Source organism: Octopus bimaculoides, chromosome 9 (genome assembly GCF_046866305.1).
Source record: "Octopus bimaculoides isolate indiv1 chromosome 9, ASM4686630v1, whole genome shotgun sequence".
NCBI lineage: Eukaryota > Metazoa > Mollusca > Cephalopoda > Octopoda > Octopodidae > Octopus > Octopus bimaculoides.
In genome coordinates, this window is record NC_142936.1 from 17,139,153 (window position 1) to 17,162,572 (window position 23,420).

General features: G+C 34.5%; 2 protein-coding genes across 2 annotated transcripts; one reads left to right on the forward strand and one right to left on the reverse strand.

Moving 5' to 3' along the window:
• Positions 1-1,750: 1,750 nt before the first annotated feature.
• Positions 1,751-22,142, forward strand: LOC106881703 (uncharacterized). Its single transcript, XM_089358101.1, has 5 exons — positions 1,751-2,342; positions 3,065-4,156; positions 6,314-6,317; positions 17,702-17,755; positions 20,107-22,142. The coding sequence occupies exons 2-5, from the start codon at positions 3,396-3,398 to the stop codon at positions 21,634-21,636; spliced, it is 2,349 nt and encodes a 782-aa protein (XP_089214227.1). The 5' UTR covers positions 1,751-2,342; positions 3,065-3,395; the 3' UTR covers positions 21,637-22,142.
• LOC106881702 (uncharacterized) lies at positions 13,571-17,848 on the reverse strand. Its single transcript, XM_089357198.1, is given in 2 exon segments — positions 13,571-15,324; positions 15,326-17,848. Coding segments are annotated over 2 exon segments (1,785 nt in total). The 5' UTR covers positions 17,015-17,848; the 3' UTR covers positions 13,571-15,228.
• Positions 22,143-23,420: the final 1,278 nt, after the last annotated feature.

The window sequence follows — 23,420 nt, forward strand, 5'->3', positions numbered from 1 at the left end:
CCTTTGTGGACGAATTTTTGCTATTTTAGTAACGATTACATGTTTTATCTCACCAATACATTGTGGAGATATCATTATATGAACACACACACACACATATATGTCCAATGTAGTGATTATTTGTTATTCTATAAACATGTTGAGAAATAGAATTGCTTTGACTAGTAGTGTTCGAAAACAGTTCGTCGTAGCAGGCATGTTGAAGATTTTTTAAAAGATGTTTAAAACTTCAGAAAATCCATGACAGCGCTCGAAAACCATGTTAATCATAAGTTTGTAATACATAAGTGTGATAGCGTTAGTTGGTACTATGTTTGTTTAGATCTTGAAATTAAATGACTTGTGTATTTTTTCCTGGTTTCTACTAAATCAGTAAATATATTTTGATTATTGGTGTTACAAGCGAAAGGTTTTAAAACCAGTGTTTTGATATTAAATAATTCAGATACCGTCTGTATGAATCACTATAGTGTTAACATATTTAATAAATGAAGAAATAATTACAGTAGAATAAAGCATAGTTGCTTACTACACTTAAAGATACTTCACTTTATTGTATTGCTCTTAACTGAGAAAGTACAATAATTTATTTGCGTTTGAATCATGGAATTCACTTTGCAAAATCTTAATCATTTACAACAAATTATTATGGATTATATACATCAACGTTTGTTCAATAGAAATATAACAAAATTTATGTAGTTTAATAACGTTGATCACAATCCATTAGAAAAACAATATTCCTCAAATATAGTTGCTATATATTTATGTGTTAAAAAGAAAAACTCTTTAAACTTCACATTATGTATATATAAATTTTATTCTAATGAAAAAAAATTTATTCTCCTACCAACATTATTTTATTCTCCTATCAACATTATTTTAATCATCTCGAAAGTGATGCAATATAGCTGTAAAGAACCTCTTTTATTACCAATAGTGTGTGTCTGTGACCTGCACTACAATTTCTGTAGAAATAGATCTACCAAAGAAACGTCACACACTTCTGGTTTTATGTCTTTCCATAAAGTCTGGACTTAAAAACTTCCCGGCGAGGACATTGTTCCCGAACAGTGCGCCTTGGGAAATGAGTTGATAGAGACATTCATTGTATATCTGTTTAGCTAATTTCATTTGAATAGATGTATTGTGGAGGCGCAATGGCCCAGTGGTTAGGGCAGCGGACTCGCGGTTTCGATTCCCAGACCGGGTGTTGTGTGTGTTTATTGAGCGAAAACACCTAAAGCTCCACGAGGCTCTGGCAGGGGGTGGTGGCGACCCCTATTGTTCTCTTTCGCCGTAACTTTCTGTCACTCTTTCTTCCTGTTTATTGAGTAACCGTCCGGCTGGGGGAACACATACGCCATAGAAACCGGGGAACCGGGCCCATGAGCTAGGCTTGAAAAGGGCGCATAATTAAATAAAAAATTGAACTCTGCAAACTAACAAAACACTTCTTATTTCAACGCAGTTCTTTCTGAGTAGTACGTGTTTCACAAGTGAATAAAAATTTAGTTACTGCAGTTATAGTATCTAATACGGAAACACGTTCGTTGTTTTTAACACCTTTCTCTTAATCTCTGAGGTGAGAGTTAGTTCCCCTGAAAGTTTATTTTGGATTTTCATTACCACATCCGCACACATTATATATATATATATATATATATATATATATATATATGTGGCTGTGTGGTAAGTAGCTTGCTTACCAGCCACATGGTCCCAGGTTCAGTCTCACTGCGTGGCACCTTGGGCAAGTGTCTTCTACTATAGCCTCGGGCCGACCAAAACCTTGTGAGTGGATTTGGTAGACGGAAACTGAAAGAAGCCCGTCGTATATGTGTGTATATGTTTGTTTGTCCCCCTCCCCCCCCAGCATCGCTTGACAACCGTAACTTAGCGGTTCGGCAAAAGAGACAGATAGAAGATCCACTAGGCTTACAAAAGAATAAGCTCTGGGGTCGATTTGATCGACTATAAAGGCGGTGCTCCAGCATGGACGCAGTCAGATGACTGAAACGAGAAAAGAGAATATATACACACACACATACATACATACATACACACACGCGGAGAAACATTTGATTACACGGTGCAGTTTTCTATTCTATGAAACATCATCGCATATGCTTACTGCTCTCCCCCCCACCTCAACACTTTATCACCTGACCAAAATCGACCAATGAAAATCCAATAATTCGATTTCCGTTCTCTCTTTATTCAAAAAGTACCTGTTTCGCCATTTTACTGTCTCTTGGAACCGAGAAGGTTGTCAATAATAATAATTTATTACATACGACTTACTTCTGCACAGTTTTTGTCTACCAAATTCAATTCTCGAGGTATTTAGCTTTAATACTTTATCTTGACATCTACCTGTAACAGCTGCAATTGTCAGGTGATAACCGATAGACGTCAAGTACTTTCCACCGAATTCAACAGTCACCACTTCCTGAAACATATTTTATTCGAGATCCTTTTTGCCGATATTTCTTTCTTTCAATTGTCTTTTCTTCATTCACGAATGTAATGTTTCTTTTTGTTTAATCTGTCGTAAAATGCGTAACCTAACAACTTGCTTTTGATCATAGGGTTGATTTGGGGCTTAAACAACAACCTAACTCTTAAGAAGTCTCTACATTATTATCGTTCAGCTTGCAAGAAATAGCAATCCAATTGTATCAGAACGTCTTGAATATGTACGGACACATTAAATAATGTAGTCTTTGACATGCATTGTCTGAAAGGGTGGGATGGCATTGGCAGGAATACCTTAGGTTTACTTGTCAGAACTGACTTTGGTTACACAACATTTAACGCATCAACAATGACGAATGACATTTCTGGAGAAATTAGCAATTTTATTGCCTACTATTCTGCTGTTTGGTATCATGTTACACAATCCAAAGATGTAGCTTATGCTTGTATGATGTAATTTCGTAAATTAAGTTCAGTTCAGGTAAATGTTTATATTTACATTTTATCAATAGAGAAATATTTCCTTCGTTGAATCTGTATTTTTTACGTATTCTGAATATTTTACACTGTTTCTCTACTTTTTCAGGAATACCAGATCTTATTAAAAAGGAATTTCTAACTTCAGATATATTACCAATATTTTTCATCTTTTAAAGACTAAAGAAAGATATGTGGAGTCGATACAACTAGTTTATATAAATCTATGGTAGAGATTTACTGTGAAATATTTCCTCAGAGTAAAATTTGAAAAGAAGTTTCTCTGTTTCACTGTCTTGAATGTGTACCAGATCTTGAATTCTAATTAAGGAGTTTGCAGCATCTTCAAATATTGACCAGGATTACACTTAGAAGAAATATTCCTGTAAAAACATTTACTCCAAGGAACATAACTCCCTTGTAGTGAGATAGGAAAAAATATGGAAAATGAATTACGTGAGAAAGCGGTTAAACGTAAAACTGAGAATAAAAAGACTCATTTTCCAAAAGTGATTCTAAAAGGAGTAGGAAAAGCATCATATCACTGCGATGTCTGTAACAAAACATTCTCTCTAAAAGGTAACCTCACTACTCACAAACGTATTCATACAGGTGAAAAACCATATCACTGTTCTATCTGTGCTAAATCATTCTCTCAAAGATCCAGCTTAACTACTCATAGACGCATTCATACAGGAGAAAAACCGTATCACTGTGATATCTGTGATAAATCATTTTCTGTAATAGGTAACCTTACTACTCATATACGTAGTCATACAGGAGAGAAACCATATCACTGTGTTATCTGTGGTAAATCTTTCTCTGGAAGTAGTGATTTAACTATTCATAAACGCATTCATACTGGAGAGAAGCCATATCGCTGTTATGTCTGTGGTAAATCTTTTGCTGGAAATCGTGACTTAACAACTCACAAGCGTATTCACACAGGAGAAAAACCATATCACTGTGATATCTGTGGTAACTTATTTACGCAAAGATCTAGTTTAAATACTCACTTACATATTCATTCAGGAGTAAAGCCATACCATTGTGATACATGTGGTAAATCATTCTCTGCACCAGGTAACTTAACTACTCATAAACGTACTCATACAGGAAACAAACCATTTAATTGTGATATCTGTGGGAGATCATTCTCTAGAAATAGTGACTTAACTACCCATATACGCATTCATACTGGGTAGAAACCATATACTTGATATGTGGTAAATCATTCTCTTGAAATAAGGTGTCTATCAGTCAAAGTTGACCATATATCTGCACATGTATGTTGAGGCATGGGCATGTTTTCCTGTTTTTTAAGTAAGACTGGCTAATTGCTCATGTTTGTAAGTCCTCTCTCACTATGATTCTGATGGTACTTTTTGGTTTTCTCCCCCAACTAAAAAAATTGTTTAACCCTCAATAAAACAAAAAGAAAAAAATTAATAACCGCAGGAGTGGCTGTGTGGTAAGTAGCTTGCTTACCAACCACATGGTTCCGGGTTCAGTCCCACTGCGTGGCATCTTGGGCAAGTGTCTTCTACTATAGCCTCAGGCTGACCAAAGCCTTGTGAGTGGATTTGGTAGACGGAAACTGAAAGAAGCCCGTCGTATATATGTATATGTGTTTGTGTGTCTGTGTTTGTCCCCCTAGCTTTGCTTGACAACCGATGCTGGTGTGTTTATGTCCCCGTCACTTAGCGGTTCGGCAAAAGAGACCGATAGAATAAGTACTAGGCTTATAAAGAATAAGTCCCAGGGTCGATTTGCTCGACTAAAGGCGGTGCTCCAGCATGGCCGCAGTCAAATGACTGAAACAAGTAAAAGAGTAAACATGAAAAGTGAAAAGATTAAACGTCTTATTGAATCTGATAATATTTTTATAACAAATCATACGAAACTGAAAAAAATTAAACATCTTATTGAATCTAATAACATTTTTATAAGAAATCATACCATGCCTATTGAGGAAGCCAAGCCTCAATATGTTGAAGTACTGAATCAAAAGGATCTAACGCTTTTAATCCAAATTTCTCATCACCACATAAACTCGATATTTTAGTGGGGAGATAACCCAATTTTTTAATGGGGGTGAGATAACCAAAATGTACCTTGTGATGTTATTTAAAATAAAGGCTGCTGATATGGGTTAATACAGCTTGGCGTTGCTGTCAGAATGCTGAGAAGTGGAGCAAATATTGCAAAGCATCTCACCCAACCCTGTAACAGTTTTGCCAACCCACTGTCCTGGATTGATACATAATTTATTGACCTTGAAGGGATGGAAGACAACATTAACCACAGCAGGATTTGAACTGATTGCAGAGTTTTGGAACAAATACCACAAGGCATTGTATCAAGCACCATAGTGACATTGCCAATTTGCTGCATTTCTCTATAGAAATGACTTAACATTCTTACAAAGTAGAAATCATATCACTAATATCTGTGGTAAATCATTCTCTAGAAATAATGACTGAGCTCTGTTTCTCATAGAAGAAAGGAACTGTGATTGAAAAGGAGGTGGATTAATTGGCATTTCATAAAATCAAGATGTTTTTTATTGCCATAATTCTGAGTAATCAGGGATTTGTAGAAAGAGGCATTATACAGATGAAAACTGTTTTAGTAAAGAAAGGAGAATCAGAAAATTTCATTAATATTGGATGGTTTGGCTGGTGATGGACAGTTTGAAACTTAGTTATGGAAGCACATACCTACAGGAAAAAAAAAATTTTAAAAAGCCCATATCACTATGATATCTGATAAATCATTCTCTCAAACGTCTAGTTTATGTAAACAAGTATTTTCATACGAGAAAAACTCATAATATTTCTCCTAAAAGTATTCACTTATCTATGCATGTATTTATTGATACAGAAGAGTAACCATATGAATGTTGAGCTATTCTATGAAGCAAAAAAATAGCCTATTTAATTGTAAACTTATACCCACTGGAATGAAGATATAACAGTGTAATAAGATCCTCTCAACACTATATTTTACATGATCGCTAATATATATTGGTGAACTAACTTCCCACTGTGATATTTTTAATAACAATCTTCCAGAATTTTCTTCATGTATTTTCCACTTAATTTATTTCCAAAGAGAAGAAAAAGTACTATTGATTTATTTTGACCTTGTGAATAATTTGCTGAGAAATATATTCTCAGAAATCAGGGATAACACTACTACAATTGTTTTACAAACAAATGTACAAACCATAATGAGAAATATAGCCCCACACTGTAATAGGATAAATGCATGACATTTTATGTATTCAAAATTTTATATATGCAACATTTTGTGTATATTCTTTATATTCTTGGTTAAACTTTTGTTCTTGTGGTAGGAAGGTTATACAATGATTAAATTTAAAAAAACCATAACTAAATCATGTATTAATTTCATTAATATTGCTGTTTTTGATTTATATAATTTTATCTTTCTGTTGCATCATTATCATCATAGTTTAACGTCTGCCTTCCATGCTAGCATGGGTTGGGCGATTTGACTGAGGACTGGTGAACCAGATGGCTGCACCAGGTTCCAATCTGATCTGGCAGAATTTCTACAGCTGGATGCCCTTCCTAACGCCAACCATTCCAAGAGTATAGTGGGTGCTTTTACGTGCCAGTGGCATGAGGGCCAGTCACACGGTACTGGCAACGGCCATGCTCAAAAAGGTGTTTTTTACATGCCACCTGTGCAGGAGCCAGTTCAGCGGTACTGGCAACGACCTCGCTTGAATGTTTTTACACATACCAGTAAGGCGATGCTGGTAATGATCACGCTCAAATGGTGCTATTTACGTGCTACTAGCATGGAAGCCAGACAGCTGCTCTGGCAATGATCATGCTCGGATGTGCTGTTAGTGCTCCACTAGCACAGGTGCCAGTCATTGAGTTTGGTTCAATCACGATTTCGATTTTACTTGCCCCAACAGGTCTTCGCAAGCTAAGTTTAGTGTCCAATGAAGGAGAGGTTGGCATAGGTACCAGTAATCGAATTTGGTTCGATTTCAATTTCATTTGCTTCAACAGGTCTTCGCAGTGTGTGTATGTATATATGAGGTGGTATCAAAATGTTCCTGGACTAGTTCTGTAGCGTGCCAACAGATGACAGCACTTGGTTGCATGTGCAGTGAAAGATAGCTGTGACCTTCATGAGGCAGTGTGCCAAGTGACATTGCTGTGTTTACTTTGTAGTCTGTGATTTTGTCATGGACGGGGTTTTGGAACACAGAGCCAATGTGAAATTTTGTATTAAACTTGGGAAGTCTGCTACAGAAACATTGAATATGCTTCAGCAAGCTTGCTGCAATGAGGTAGCAGCAGTCACAATGGAAGAGACCTTCATCTTCACAACTGAAGGAGGCATGACAGAGCTACAGCTCAAGAGCATGCTCATTGTAGGGAATTTGTCCTCCTGGGTCAGACTGTCAATCAAGAGTTCTACTGCAACATTTTGAAGCATTCTGAAGGAGGACATTTTGTGAAAGTGACCGAATTTGTGGAATATGATTGGATTCTTCATGACAACAATGCACTGTCACTTAGCTCTTCCTGTAAGTTTTTCACCAGAAACTACATGGTATTGTTTCCGTACCCACTCTATTTACCAGATTTAGCACCTACGAATTTCCATCTCTTCCCCAAGATGAAAAAGCAGCTCAAAGGTCACCGTTTTAACACTGTTGTTGAGATCACGAGCAAGTCAGAAGGTCCTCAATTTGCTTACAGAAAGCAACTTCCAGGTTGTATTTCAAAAGTGGTAGGAATGCTGTGACCGGGGTATTGCTTTGCAAGGTGACTTTAGGAGATGGTGTTAGAACCTAAGTAAATAAGTTATGTTTTATTAAATATAGCTAGTCTGGGAACCTTTTTATACCACCTTGTGTATGTGTGTATATATATATATATATAATATACACAAAATGTGTTGTATAATTTGTAAATCATCCTCATCAATGTTACATTCATTTTTCCATGTTGGTATGAGTTGGACTTGTTACACAAAGTTTGACTGCTTTTTTTTTTTTTTTTTTTTTTTTCAATGTTTTGTCATCCTAGCTGTGAGGCCCATAATTAGATCTTACCTCACCAATTTTTGTGAATATTCTTAAAAATTGAAAGTTTTAATAAAACTGATTTATTATTAGTCTTTTTATCATTTCGTGTTCAGAACAAAATCTAACCTCAACTTGTATTGATACAACTTTTAAATTATAGAATTCACAAGCTAGATTAATAATGGATTAAATTTGCAAATTCCTCTGAAGTTAATAATATTTGTATTAAAGAACTCATGAGTCTTCAAACTATTATGTTTATGAGGTGCAACTACTTGTCACTTACATAAACAGCATCATTGCTTGACAGTCTGCAGACCTACTAGCTACAAACTTGTCTCTTTCAGATATGGCTACATTAAGATATTTCTATACATAGGTTTCTAAAACTACACCATTTTCTAACACATCATGCCTGCCTTGACCAACTACATGTAATTAATCATAGAACTTTGCTATATCATCTGATGGTCATTCTTTTTCATGCAAGTTTATCCCATATACCGTAAATCCTCGAGTATAATCCGCACTTTTTTCCCAAAATTTAAAGGTCAAAATTTCTAGTGCGTACTATATACGAGGTTAAAAACGAAAAATATTTTCTAAGTGATAAATATGTAAAGGCAATTTACTTAATATTTATTTTTCACTGACTTTATCAGTGTTATTTCTTTATTTTCTGCAAACAAAGTGCACAAAAAAGCTAAGTTTGCATTATGTTATATATACAATAATAATAAAGGACGTTACCGTATATATGTTTACAAACCAAGGACGTTATATAGACCTCCTTGACTCAAGTTAGAGAAGGGGTGCGTATTATACACAAGGTTTAGGGTTTTCAGAGGTACAGCCTCCTAAAAATCCCCTGCGTATTATACTCAAGGATTTACGGTATATATTATCCCATTTATTGCATATAAGCACTACTCTCTATTTAAATGGTAATGACTCGAATATGTTTCCATGAAGAGAAGGATTATTGTGTCAAATGTAGTGCATTTTTCATATGGTTTTGAATTAATTGAATTATCTCATAGCTTTGAGGTTTCAATGATGTGATTGTTTATTTTGAGACTGGTAGTGTGAGGCCAGCTTGAATATAAAGCAGGAAGAATATTTGAGCCAGATCAGGTCAGTTTAAATGCTAAAGGGTTAATGAAGATATATTTTCTTTCTGATCTGTATACTCATCTCATCCTTTATTAATTTTTATGGGAGGACTAAGATGTTTGTTTATTGATTTCTTTTTTTTTGGAATGAATATATTTTGCCACATATACTAAACTTATATATGCATTCATATATTTAAGGTAGGTAGTCTCCATCATCATCATCGTTTAACGTCCGCTTTCCATGCTAGCATGGGTTGGACGATTTGACTGAGGACTGGTGAAACCATATGGCTACACCAGGCTCCAATCTGTTTTGGCAGAGTTTCTACAGCTGGATGCCCTTCCTAATGCCAACCACTCCGAGAGTGTAGTGGGTGCTTTTATGTGCCACCGGCACGAATGCCAGTCAGGCGGTACTGGCAACGACCACGTTCAAAATGGTGTATTTTACGTGCCACCTGCACAAGAGCCAGTCCAGCAGCACTGGCAACGATCTTGCTCGAAAGTCTTTACACGTACCACTGGCACAAGTGCCAGAAAGGCGACGCTGGGCACAGGTGCCATCACGTTTTCGCTTTCCAGAATTTAAAATTGAATATCTTTTCTTTCAAGTCATGATTAAAGTTGCTTTAACACTTCCAGAAATATTTCTTTCAGCAGAAACAGTATCCAAAGCCTTTAAAGGGAAAAATCTAGTTATTTAATGTATGCAAATTGGCAATTGTTGTGTGTGAAAATTTAATCATCATTTCTTTTGCATCATTTTGAGGAGTGTTTGGAGCAATAAAGTACTAAATTCAGGAGTAATGCCCTAACATCCTGGATTCTACAGTCTAAAGATGGCTTGGTTTGGGTTACATCTCTAAATGAGCTTGGAAGCTAATCAATTCCTTGTCAGCATGCATTTGAAATGTATACCAACAGTAAAATACATAATGAAAAGTGGGGTCATAGCATTCATATTGTAGTATTGCATGTTTTATGTTTTACATGCTATTTCACATGATTTAACCTCATGGCTATGGCATATTAAATATGGTTTTTATATTGATCTTTTGGAAGTAAGAAATCGCTTGAGCCCACACCTTAGGATAAATACTTTATTATATGTCTTGAACCATATCAGGACAATTCCCCCTGGCAACAACTAGCCCCTAGGACAATTACCCCCTCTGCAATATATTATGAAGTTTTAAATAATCTGTTGTCCTTGGTGGGTAGACTCATCTTAGTACAAGTACTCAAGAGATTCTTTACACTGCTATTTATTCACAAAGCAATAATAGGACATTGAGTACAATGAAAAGTAGGTTGGGAATAAATACCTCTATTGAGGTGTAAGTGATTGAGATATAACAGTTCTCTCTTATAAACTGATGTTTATCAGAGTGAACTGTTAGAGGAGGGTGCAAATTTAATTGTGACAGACTAATTCTATGCTACTATCAGTTAAGCATAAGGCATGCATTATATACAACAATGATCTATTTTAACCCACTCCTATTTCAGTACCTAGGGTGTTCAACTGATGTTAGTGCTTTATATATAGGGTGTCCACAAGGTCTGGGTACAGGGTGTAAATAAAATCATAATATAAACAATTAAATATAAGAAATAATAATTTCTTAATGAATGTATTAATCCCCATGTACCCAGACTTTGTGGACACCCTGTATGACATATATATTAGAGGAAAAAGGACAACAAAAACGAAGGCAGGATGAGTGTCTCAAGTAATTTAGAATATTTAATTAGAGTAAGGTGAATTTGAGGTAATTAATTCAATTATTGGATGTCTTACAGTTGTTTCTGGAATATCCCAAGTGATAGGTTAGCATCTCCATACACTGCGTATTCCATCATCAGAGACAAAGTGAGTATGTATGGATACCCAGTGTATGGAGATGCTAACCTATCACCTAGGATATCCCAGAAACAATTGTAATACATCCAATAATTAATTACCTCAAATTCACCTTACTTGAATTATTCTAAATGACTTGAGATACTTGTCCTGCCTTGGTTTTTATTGTCCTTTTCCCTTAATAAATACCTCTTAACAAGGAAGCCTGCTATGGATCCCCAGCTCCAACCTCAGCTGTGAACTTGGAACCTAACAAATGACCAATTATAGCATTTACACAGCGTACCTATTCGTTTAGATTACCAGTGAACTAAACCCCTCATTCTTTATATATATATATATATGTAATACAAATAATGTGAGTATATGCATATATACGTACATGTGTGTACATACCTACATCTACATGTATATATAGATGCATATCTGGGTACAGGACGTAACAAAATAACGTGGACAAAATGAAAAACAGAGTACAGAAAACACACATAACATAGAAAACATTTCATTCATCAGCTGCCACCATTCTAAAACTAAGTATTTCGAAGAGTTAGGGCAATACATGTGCACATACACACACTAGAGTGTTACCAGTCATATGGCAGGTAATTTTGCCACCATGGGTTGTATCAGGAAATATGGCATGCATACAATAGTCATTCTTTTCACTGTCTTTTTCTTGTGTTGATCTCAGTTATTTTCCTTGCTTAGTTTCATCCACTTTGTAGTTTTATGAAACAATCAGTTGAAATAAACTCTATACATATGCTTGAGTGATGTTCATTTCACTCAGTAATATGGTCCAAATGTTGTAATTATATAAGCTATATTCTTTACTCTTTTACTTGTTTCAGTCATTTGACTGCGGCCATGCTGGAGCACTGCCTTTTAGTCAAGTGAATCGACCCCAGGACTTATTCTTTGGAAGCCTAGTACTTATTATATCGGTCTGTTTTGCCGAACCGCTAAGTTACGGGGACGTAAACACACCAGCATCAGTTGTCAAGTGATGCTGGGGGTGACAAACACAGACACACAAACATACACACATATATATATATATATATATATATATATATATATACACATAGATATATACGACAGGCTTCTTTCAGTTTCCGTCTACCAAATCCACTCACAAGGCTTTGGTCGGCCCGAGAGTAGAGTAGAAGACACTTGCCCAAGGTGCCACGCAGTGGGACTGAACCCGGAACCACAGATTTTTTTTTTTATTAAAAGAGAAAAAATGAGCAAGGTAAAGGAAAAACTTTCAAAACAAGGTTAAAACGTTTGCTAGTGTTATTTTTGTTTTTTGCTGTTCAGATGCTGACACTACTGTCATCACTCTGTCACACTTTCTCCTAACCTCCAACTTCTCACAGATTTCTTCCTTCACCAAAACTCTCACATCTCCAGTCCCCTTGCTATTTCTCAACCACCACAACTTGTATCTTCTTCCCTTGACCCCCCACAAATCTTGCACCCTGGCCTCTCCACCTAGCCTCCTGCACACATCCACCCTCCTCTTCCTCAATTCTTCACATATCTCCATTCCCCTTTCGTGCAGACTGACTGCATTCCAACTTCCCAACCTCATCCCAAGCCTTTGGCCATCATATTGAACAAAGCCATTTCTCTAATGGAAACAGAATCCTGTATGCTCTCTTAGTTACCAAAACTTTGGTCTTTGCTCAGTTAATCTTGGGGGCTTCTGATTCTAAGTTTTGTTTCCATATTAGGAATTTCTTTTCTAATTGTACAACAGAATCAGCTATAAGAACGAGGTCATCAGCATATAGCAAATGGGTATTATTCAAGAAGAGTGGTCCCGGTGCATGCACTTGCACACTCACGCATCCGTGCTAGCGAGTCGTGACTAGTTAATCCTACGACTACCTAGCTCGAGTGCGCATCATGTGCAAAACATGTATGAGGGTTTTTTCTAAACAAAGTAAATAATTTTTTTACACAAAATAAATCATACACTACCTGTTTTTGGTAAAGAGTCCATTAAAAAGTCGGTCTTTCAAAATCTACTGTTGTTCAATGGTATCAATACAAGAAGGACATTACAAGTAATTATCTTTTGCGTAACCCCTACCAAATTGGTGGACTTGGGTACATCGTAGAAATAGATGAATCTATGATGTGCAAGCACAAATACAATGGAAGATGGGATAGAGAGGATAAAAATAGGTTTTTAGTCTTTGTACCTGACCGTTCTTCCAAAACTCTTCTACCACTTATTAAAAAATTTATCAAACCAGGGATGACTATATATTCTGATTGTTGGAGTGCATACAATGGGATTACTGAAATAGATGTGACACCAAAATACACCCTGGAAGAACGTAAAACGACGTTTTAAGAGTAAGATGGTGGAAGATTCAACAAAAGAAAATGATTTACTTTGTTTAAAAAAAATTATTTACTTTGCTTTAAAAAAAAAACCCTCATACATGTTTTGCGCATACGCACTAGATAGTCATTGTAGGATCAACTAGTCATGACCAGCTAGCGTGGATGGGCGAGTGTGCGCACCGGGACCACTCTTCTTGAATAGTACCAACAAGTGGTCTTAAACTCATTGTTATGACTTGAAGCATGTGTAAGTGGAGACTAAGAACCAAGCCTTGATGAAATCCTACCTGCATATTAAATTTTTCATTATATTCATTGTTGATTTGTACCTTACTTAACAGTACCTTAGTACATAGCTGGTACAGCTGTCACAAACCATTCATCCACTCCTAGCTTCCTCAGGGACTGCCAGATTACAGAGAAAGAAACTCAGTCAAAGGGTTTCTCCAGATCAACAAATAGTAACTACAGCAGCTTATTTTTAACTAAGTACTTCTACAGCTCCTCACTAGGAAGAAAGCATCAGTAATACTTTTTCTTGGCGCAGAACTAAACTGCATCTCCTGTAGTCTAACTCTGTAATTAATTGAGTTATGACTTTTTCTGTAATTATCATGACCTGGTCCACAAATTTGATACCTTGCAATTACCTCTTACCAAGGCATCTCTTTTACTATTTTAACAGCTGATTATAACTAAACAGTGCTATCAACATTGCTGAAAAGGTCCCAAACATGATATCTAAAATCATATCAGGAAAGAAAACTTGAAAAGTTTGACAAGATTTTTGCCATCTGATAACACAGTTTTATTTATCTAACAAGAAATTCAGCCTGGACAACAAGTGAACTTCCACAATTTGTAGTTGATACATAATATGGATCGGTTACAACTTGAGATTAAACAGTTATATAAATCTTTATAAAAGAAGACCTTCACACACCCCAAGGCAATGAAGGTGCTTCTACAAGGTTATTCAACTTGCTACTGTCTTGAAGTAAAGAATACATTTGACAATGTAATCCTAGATATACAAGAAGCTGGAACACCTATTGAATTATATCTAACCAATTTGATGACATACTCCAACAGATCATAAGTAAAAGAACAAACCAGTGTGATCTTCAAATAGTTAACTAATAAAGTGATATGATCAATATCATTAGAGACGACAGACCATTGACATCTTTAATCTGGTCAATCAATGACATCACTGTCACTAACAAGACAACAAACTAATGAGGTTTTCAACTAGTCAACCAAGTAGTTAGATTGTTCTGAATGTCATGTATATCAAGATATGGGAGTTACTATATTTAAGGTTGTGTTCATTATGTATAGAGATGTTATATATTTTACACTTGTGTTTTCAATGGTGAATTAACTTCGCAAATGATAATTTTGATTGTGCTAAAAACACAAAAACAAAAAAATATAAATATTATAGTTATTAAATTTTAATTGACATAAATGTGAATACTTTATCATAAATTTAAGTGATGAGAGTTTACATTAATATCTTTATGTTTCTAGAGGTTATTCTCAACAAATCAAGTCGATATTTTCTGGTGAATATATTTGCTTATGTTTAACAAAATATCTTTTAATTGGGAATAATTTTCCATAAATTTTATATCTAAAAGTTTTACCTTCGCATTTTCTCACTCATAACTAAGGAAGTTGTATCTGTAAGAAACTTAATTACAACAACAGACGTTTTTTTTACCAGGATGTATTTGTGGACTACAAGACTTATTAACTGAAAAAAATGATTTTGAACACATTCCACCATGATGAATGTTCTTCAATTTGTACTCAGTAGACTTATAATATTGGATTTGAAAGAGAAGGATTTTTCAAATTTCACATTTAAAAATCTTGCCTCTATTGTGTAGTTCTTTGTGTGTTTTCAAATCACTGCTATAGTCAAAATATTTCTGGCATATTTTACAGTCGAAAGGTTTTTTTGCCAGTGTGACACTGTTTGTGAACTACAAGATGAGAATTACCAGAGAACGGTTTCCTACATATTTCACAGTGGTGAGGTTTTTCTCCAGTATGAATTCTTTTATGAACTGCAAGACCAGAATTAACAGAAAATGATTTCCCACAAGTTTCACAGTGATAAGGTTTTTCTCCAGTGTGGCTACGTATGTGGATAACAAGATTTGAGTTATCAGTGAAAGATTTACCACATATTTCACAATGGTAAGGTTTTTCTCCAGTGTGACTACGTTTGTGGATAACAAGATTTGAATTATTAATGAAAGATTTCCCACATATTTCACAATGGTAAGGTTTTTCTCCAGTGTGACTACGTTTGTGAATAACAAGACTTGAATTATCGGTAAAAGATTTCTCACACATTTCACAATGAAACGGTTTTTCTCCAGTGTGTATTCTTCTGTGTTTTGTTAAATCACATCTAGAGATAAATGATTTTCCACATGTTTCACAGTGAAATGATTTTTCTCCTGTGTGTATCATTTTGTGTCTAGTTAGATTACTACTATCCACAAAAGACTTACCACATATTTCACAACGAAAGGACTTCACTCCAGTGTGTGTTGTCCTGTGCCTTGTTAAGTTACTATTAGTGATAAACGATTTCCCACATATCTCACAGTGAAATGGTTTTTCTCCAGTATGTATAGTTTTGTGTTTCGTTAAGACACTGTTAGAAACAAAAGATTTCCTACATATTTCACAATGATAAGGTTTTTCTCCACTGTGACTACGTTTGTGGATAACAAGACTAGAATTAGCAGAGAACGATTTCCCACATATTTCACAATTAAATGGGTTTTCTCCAGTGTGAATTCTTTTGTGGGTAGCTAAATTACTGTAAGAGACAAAAGATTTCTCACAGATTTCACAGTGATAAAGTTGTTCTCCAGTGTGTATCGTTCTGTGTGTTTTTAAATGACCATTAGTAATAAATGATTTGCCGCATATTTTACAGGGATAGGGTTTTTCTCCTGTGTGACTACGTTTGTGGATAGTAAGCTTTGAATTTTCAATGAAAGATTTCCCGCATATGTCACAACGATACGGCTTTTCCCCAGTGTGTATTGTCTTGTGAACTATAAGATGAGAATTTTGAATGAAAGATTTCCCACACGTTTCACACCGATAGGGTTTTTCTCCAGTATGTATTCTTTTGTGAACTACAAGACTAGAATTATCAGAGAAAGATTTTCCACATATTTTACAATGATACGGTTGTTCTCCAGTATGACTACGTACGTGAATAATAAGATTGGAATTCTTAGTAAATGATTTCCCACATATTTCACAGCAGAAAGGTTTTTCTCCAGTATGTATTCTTTGGTGAACTACAAGACTATAGTTATCAATGAATGATTTTCCACACAATCTACAGGAATACGGTTTTTCTCCAGTGTGTATTCTTTTATGTCTTGTTAAATTACTGTTACAGACAAAATATTTTCCACAAATTTCACAGTGATAGGGCCTTTCTCTCTTGTGTATTTCTTTATGCGTGGTAACACCGTGTTCTGGAGAGAATGTCTTCCTACAGATTTCACGGTGATATTTAGGAATGTTTCCATGGAATGATCTTTGTTTAGTAAATGTTTCACTATGTAAAGGTTTTTCATCAAAATGATTATCATTCTCCATATTCTCGATGATTTCTTCAAATCTGAAAAATGTATGAAAGGATAATGTATGATGGTTAAGTTTTTTGCCTTGAGTATCATGAGATCTTTTATATGTGTAGAAAATGTGCAATGTAGGAATACTCGTTAGAGACTTTGTTTTTTTTTTAAAAGTGCATATATGGTTAACTATGCAGGTGAGTTAAAGTGAGATTGTTCGTAAATTAGTAATCAGAAATGATATGATACTGTATAGTAAATTATAAATCGCGACTGTTCACCGGGGTTAGTAGAATAGTACACAGTGTCTACTGTGATGACAATATAAATATTATGTACTTTAGATTTGAAAGTCAACTATAAAACCATGAAAGGCCAGGAACATTGTCAGTGTTCGGTGATTAGAATCCATTTTCTCTCTCTAAAATGACTCAAGATACACGATGTAGAATTTAATTATACAGAGATGATGTAACACTGACTTTGGAACATGTAGGTCCACAGGCATTTATGTTCACCTTAACATGAAATAACCACAACATTAGACATAGTTAAATTAGTTGAACTAATTACGAATATACTTAAGCACCGGTGTCATTGGAAAATTTCGTCCGTCTGAATATCTCCGGTGGCATATGTTAAAAGTTCCTAACATAATTTAATACGTTCAAACATGTATTCCATTATGTATTTCAATTTGCTTTTTCAGTTCTATTTAACCGATGGTAAATCGAAAAACATCATCCAGCGAAATGATTATTCGGTATCAACGACGGTGTCTCAAGGGAAATTTGACTCTAAGAAACAACAGTCAAACTTTTACTTGAATTACACTTTAGAAAAATGAAGGTGTCAGTGAAACACTAAATCACGGATATACAAAAAATACGCGATGGCGTGCGGTCTACCACAGTATCCTGTCTACGCTGTGAAATTACTTTTAGCGTACGGTCTACCTTTTCTTACCTTATTACTCTTTAGCATGCGCTCTACCTCCACTATAAGAATTTTCGGCGATTTTACGTTATTAGTAATATTACTGTCACTTATAAACCACGTGGGTTTATTTATATTTCTGAAGAAGATCGTCGGTTTCCGTAAAAAATTATTTTTTTACATATGAGGTTGGGGGGAAACAAATACACGTGCATTTTTTTTGACAACTACGGTTCTCATATCGAAATTTAGCCAACATTTCATATGATGCACCGTACTATAAAATTTAAGCTAAACTTTAAAACTGAAAAAAAAAATTGTTATACTTGGGTTGGTTATCTTTCGCCGATTACATATAAAAAACAAACTTAGCTAGATTAGTTGTTGTTGGCACTCCGTTGTCTACGACGTCGAGGGTTCCAGTTGATCCGATCAACGGAACAGCCTGCTCGTGAAATTAACGTGCAAGTGGCTGAGCACTCCACAGACACGTGTACCCTTAACGTAGTTCTCGGGGATATTCAGCGAGACACAGAGTGTGACAAGGCTGGCCCTTTTGAAATACAGGTACAACAGAAACAGGAAGAAAGAGTGAAAACTTTAGGTGTTTTCACTCAATAAACACTCACAACGCCCGGTCTGGGAATCGAAACCGCGATCCTATGACCGCGAGTCCGCTGTCCTAACCACTGGGCCATTGCGCCTCCACAGCTAGATTAGCAAGATAACAGGAAAAGGGATGTTATGAAAGTTGTTTTTCCTTTGTATATATTTATGCGCATGCGTCATAGTAGTAATATCCGTTGATACTTTGAGACCGTCTTTTGTTCTCTGTTTAATTTCTTAATTAATACACAGGCGCACACAACTGTAAAATAATATCTTTTATGAAGCATTACAGTAAGTATTTAATAATGAAAGTATTACATTTAATCGTATTGTATATTTTCGTTGGTTCTGCAGTACCAGATTTTTGCAGTTATTTCTTCATTATTGCGATATTAAATGCTTTTTTTAAAAAATTTACTGAAAATTTCAAATGATGTTATTTAGAAGCGTATTGAATAAGCTCCCACTTACAAATGCGTTATAAAATGTCAAATACAGCAATTCCTTTATATCTCGCTGTCTTACGATCAAGAATTGGCTTAATAATGGTCTTGTGTGAAAGAGACATCTAAATATCGGATGAATGTACTGTAATTAATGTCATTTGGTGACATGTCTAAATTCTCATTTTTTTAAAATGAATTCCTTTGACTTTAAAAGGTCAAAAGTTGATTCAAACATTTATAAATGAGTCATTATATTGACCAACAACATTGGACTTGTGTATTCATTCTTTCGGCAGACTCAAACGCAAATGTGCTAATCGCTGTTGTGAATGTATTCGAAAGTATTAAGAATAAAAGATTATGTTGTATTCGAACAAAAGAATCTACAGCAAATATTTCTAATAACGAAATACAAAAAGATCTCCCATAAAACAAAGTAAAATAATTGAAAAAAATTAAAATTAAAACAAAATTAAGTTTGCAAGAAGATTTCAATTAAGAGGCGGAGGTAAAGAATACGCACACTATCCATTTTCGGCGTAACAAAAACCCTAACCAGCGGGTGTGTATATTCTTTACTTTCGCACAAGGTTGTATGGTTTCATTTTAATAGCATATTAAAAAGTAAAGTTCATTTGTTTAGATATTTACATTTACAATTTATGAATATCGACGTGTAGAAAGATTGTCACTGTTGAATCTCTGCTTTTTATGTGTCTTCTATATTTTATACTGTTCCTCTATGTCAAAATATCAGATGACATTAGCCTAGCTTTAAAGTATCATCTAATTTAGATGCAACATTAATATTTTTCATCTAATGAAAAATATTAGTGTTACATCTAAAACTAAAGGAATATGTTATACAGAACAAGTATAACTCTCTTTATATAAAGTTGTAGTAGAATTTCTATGAAAATATTCTCTAAGTCTTATTATTAGCAACATTTTTTCTACTTGATTGGAATGTATACCAGATTACATTCAGTTTAAACTTTGATTATAAAAAGGAATTTGTTGTATTTTCAGATTACAGTTGATAGAAATATCGCAGCAGAATTGTTGGTTAGAAATATATCACAAAATTGAAATCAAGAAAAAGCTTCATATGTTGCAATGAGAGATGAAAAAAATTATGGAAACTGAATTTCATGACAACCAAATTAAATGTAAAGAACAATCCGAAAGGATTAATTTTTCTGATGAGTTGATGAAAGAGAAAGAAAAAACATGTAATATCTTTAAAAAGTCATTCTCTCCAAAAACAAACCTCAGTAACAAAACTATTCATGCTAGAAAGAAACCATATCACTGTGATATCTGTGGTAAGTCATTCTCTCAAAATGATCACTTAACCACTCACAAACGTATTCATACAGGAGAGAAGCCATTTCTCTGTAATATTTGTGGTAGATCATTCTCTCAAATAAATCACTTAACTATACATAAACGCATTCATACAGGAGAGAAGCCATATCTGTGTGATATCTGTGGTAAATCATTCTCTGGAAGTGGTGAGTTAACTTGTCACAAACGTATTCATACTGGAGAGAAGCCATATCACTGCAATATCTGCAATAAATCATTCTCTCGAAGTGATCATTTATCTAAGCACAAACGAATTCATACAGGAGAGAAACCACATCATTGTGACATCTGTGGTAAATCATTCTGTCGAAGTGGTGAATTAACTTCTCACAAACGTGTTCATACAGGAGAGAAACCATATCACTGTGATATCTGTGGTAAGTCATTCTCTCATGGAAAAACTTTAACTAACCACAGACGCATTCATACTGGAGAGAAACCATATCACTGTGACATTTGTGGTGAGTCATTCTCTGAAAACGGTGACTTAACTAAACATAAACGCATTCATACAGGTGAGAAGCCATATAACTGTGATACCTGTGGTAAATCATTTTCTCAAATAAATCATTTAACTAAACACAAACGCATTCATACAGGAGAGAGACCATACCATTGTGATGTCTGTGGTAAATCATTCTCTCAAAATAGTGTATTAACTAAGCATAAGCGCATTCATACAGGAGAAAAGCCATATTGCTGTGAAATCTGTGGTAAATCATTTGCTGTAACAGGGAGTTTAGCTAATCACAAATACACCCATACAGGAGAGAAGCCATATCACTGTGATATCTGTGGCAAATCATTCTCTCATAGAAATACCTTAACTACTCACAAACGTATTCATACTGGAGAAGAGCCCTATGAGTGTAATATCTGTGGTAAATCATTCTCTGGAAATAGTAACTTAATTATTCACAAACGTATTCATACAGGTGAGAAACCATATCACTGTGATATCTGTGGTAAATCGTTTTCTCAGATAAATCATTTAACTAAGCACAAACGCATTCATACTGGAGAAAAACCATATCATTGTGATATTTGTGGTAAATCATTCCCTCGAAATGGTGACTTAACAATCCACATGCGTGTTCATACAGGAGAGAAACCATATCACTGCGATATTTGTGGAAAATCATTTTCTGGTAAAAGTGATTTAACTAAACACAAGAGGATTCATACAGGTGAAAAGCCATATCCCTGTGATATTTGTGGCAAATCATTTTCTAGAAATGGTTACCTAACTATTCATAAACGTAATCATATGCAAAATAAGTCGTGACTTATATATATGGTTAATCATTTTTATCACAAGTCTTATAACTGTACATGTATGCATTCATACAGAAAAGTATCTTTGTCAGTGCTGAAATTTTGCTGTGTTAGCTTTGTTCCTTATTCTAAATATTGATATCCATATGGGCATATATCACTATCCATAAATATCAACATAAATACTCTTCCTTGTGGAGGTTAGCACACAGCACAATCGAGTGTATTTTTTATTCATAAATTTTGTTGATTAAATTAATTTTTTTTCCTTTTCATTTTAAAATATCTAATAATTTTACAATTGATTAAGAACACATTTTTTGCTGTATTTACTGCAACTGTCACATTTATTCTGAGGAAAAAAATGTCTCCTTTAATAAATATAATCACACCAGGAAGGTGTGATTGTGCAGTAAACAATCCCAGAATTCAATGTCATATATAACATACTATATGTTCATTGATGAAATAACTTACCACTGTAATATTTTTAATAAAAGTATTATTGCAGATTCACACATGTTTTATGATTAACATATTTCCACCAGAGAGAAAAGGTACTGTTGATTTATTTGACATTCTTAGTAAATAGCTGAGAATTCTCATAAATCAGTGATAAAACATCATGCACAGCTTTTATGTTTGAAGTAAATACACAAACAATGACAGAATATTTTATCATATCAGAATAGGATATCTCTTTTGTCTGTACACATACCATTCAGAGAATGATATTGATGTTGGTCTAGATTTATATTTTCAGAAATAAATTTACCATTAATTCTGTGAAATATTCATGGGTCCCACTAGTTAATATAATTTAGCTATATGGTGAGGTGGGTGGGTAATGTTGTATATAGAAATATGCAAAGACAAAAAGTTGTATGCATTTTATTTTAAATTTGTATAACTTTTTCCATATTTGAATATGTAAGCTACATTTTGATGGAACTATTTATTCCATCTGCAAAAACAATGGGGCCTTGTACTAATAATATTACACCAAATGGAGAAAGAAAGGGTGAAATCCTTGAAAATGCAATTGTACATATACAGTATCTAATATTTAACTTGGATATATTTCACACAGTTTGAATGTATTATAAGTAAACTTTATAATCTTTTCATATGAAATGTCACCTGAACAAACAAAACTAAATGACATTGTCAAATTCATAAAATTACTGGACTGGACATATCTAGACTAACAACAAGCAGATGATATAACTCGCAGACTGAGTTCCAAGAAACCACAAAAGAGACAAGACTGCAATGACCAAGATGGAGATATGAAATATATATATTTTGACAAAAGCTGGGGATTAGACACTGAAAACTATAGTGAAATAAAGGGAAGGCCTTTATCCTGCAGTGTGAGAACAATGGCTGATTTCAGTGGTGTGTAAGTTTATATAAGATTTTGTAAAGATTTGTTGTAATAAAATAGTGTTAATTCAAGGTATTGCTGTCAATTCTATTATGCAGTTGTCTCAACCTTAGAAATACAAAACCAGTAAAAATCTATCATGAGCTAATGTCATTGAGCAGCACCAAATGTGAAAATCTAGGTTTAGTCAAATTTTTGTGTATGAACTTGAACTTGCAACAAACTAATATGTGAGAGACAAAAGAGACAGCTCCTAGAAGGTGTACGCCCTTAAAATAAAACAAATTTATTCTATCGTGAGATTACTACATAATCTTCCTGAAACCATTTTTTTGTTGAGGAAATACTATTAATAAACACAGCAGTATCATGTTTGAAGCAAAGCATTTATTTTAAAACTGTTCGTA

Excerpts from the sequence above, each read along its gene's own strand:
- LOC106881703 (XM_089358101.1), top strand. The coding sequence starts at position 3,396 with ATGGAAAATGAATTACGTGAGAAAGCGGTTAAACGTAAAACTGAGAAT. Across the intron at positions 17,756-20,106 it reads TCCAGCGAAATGATTATTCG|ATGAAAAAAATTATGGAAAC; the intron begins GTATCAACGACG and ends TTGCAATGAGAG.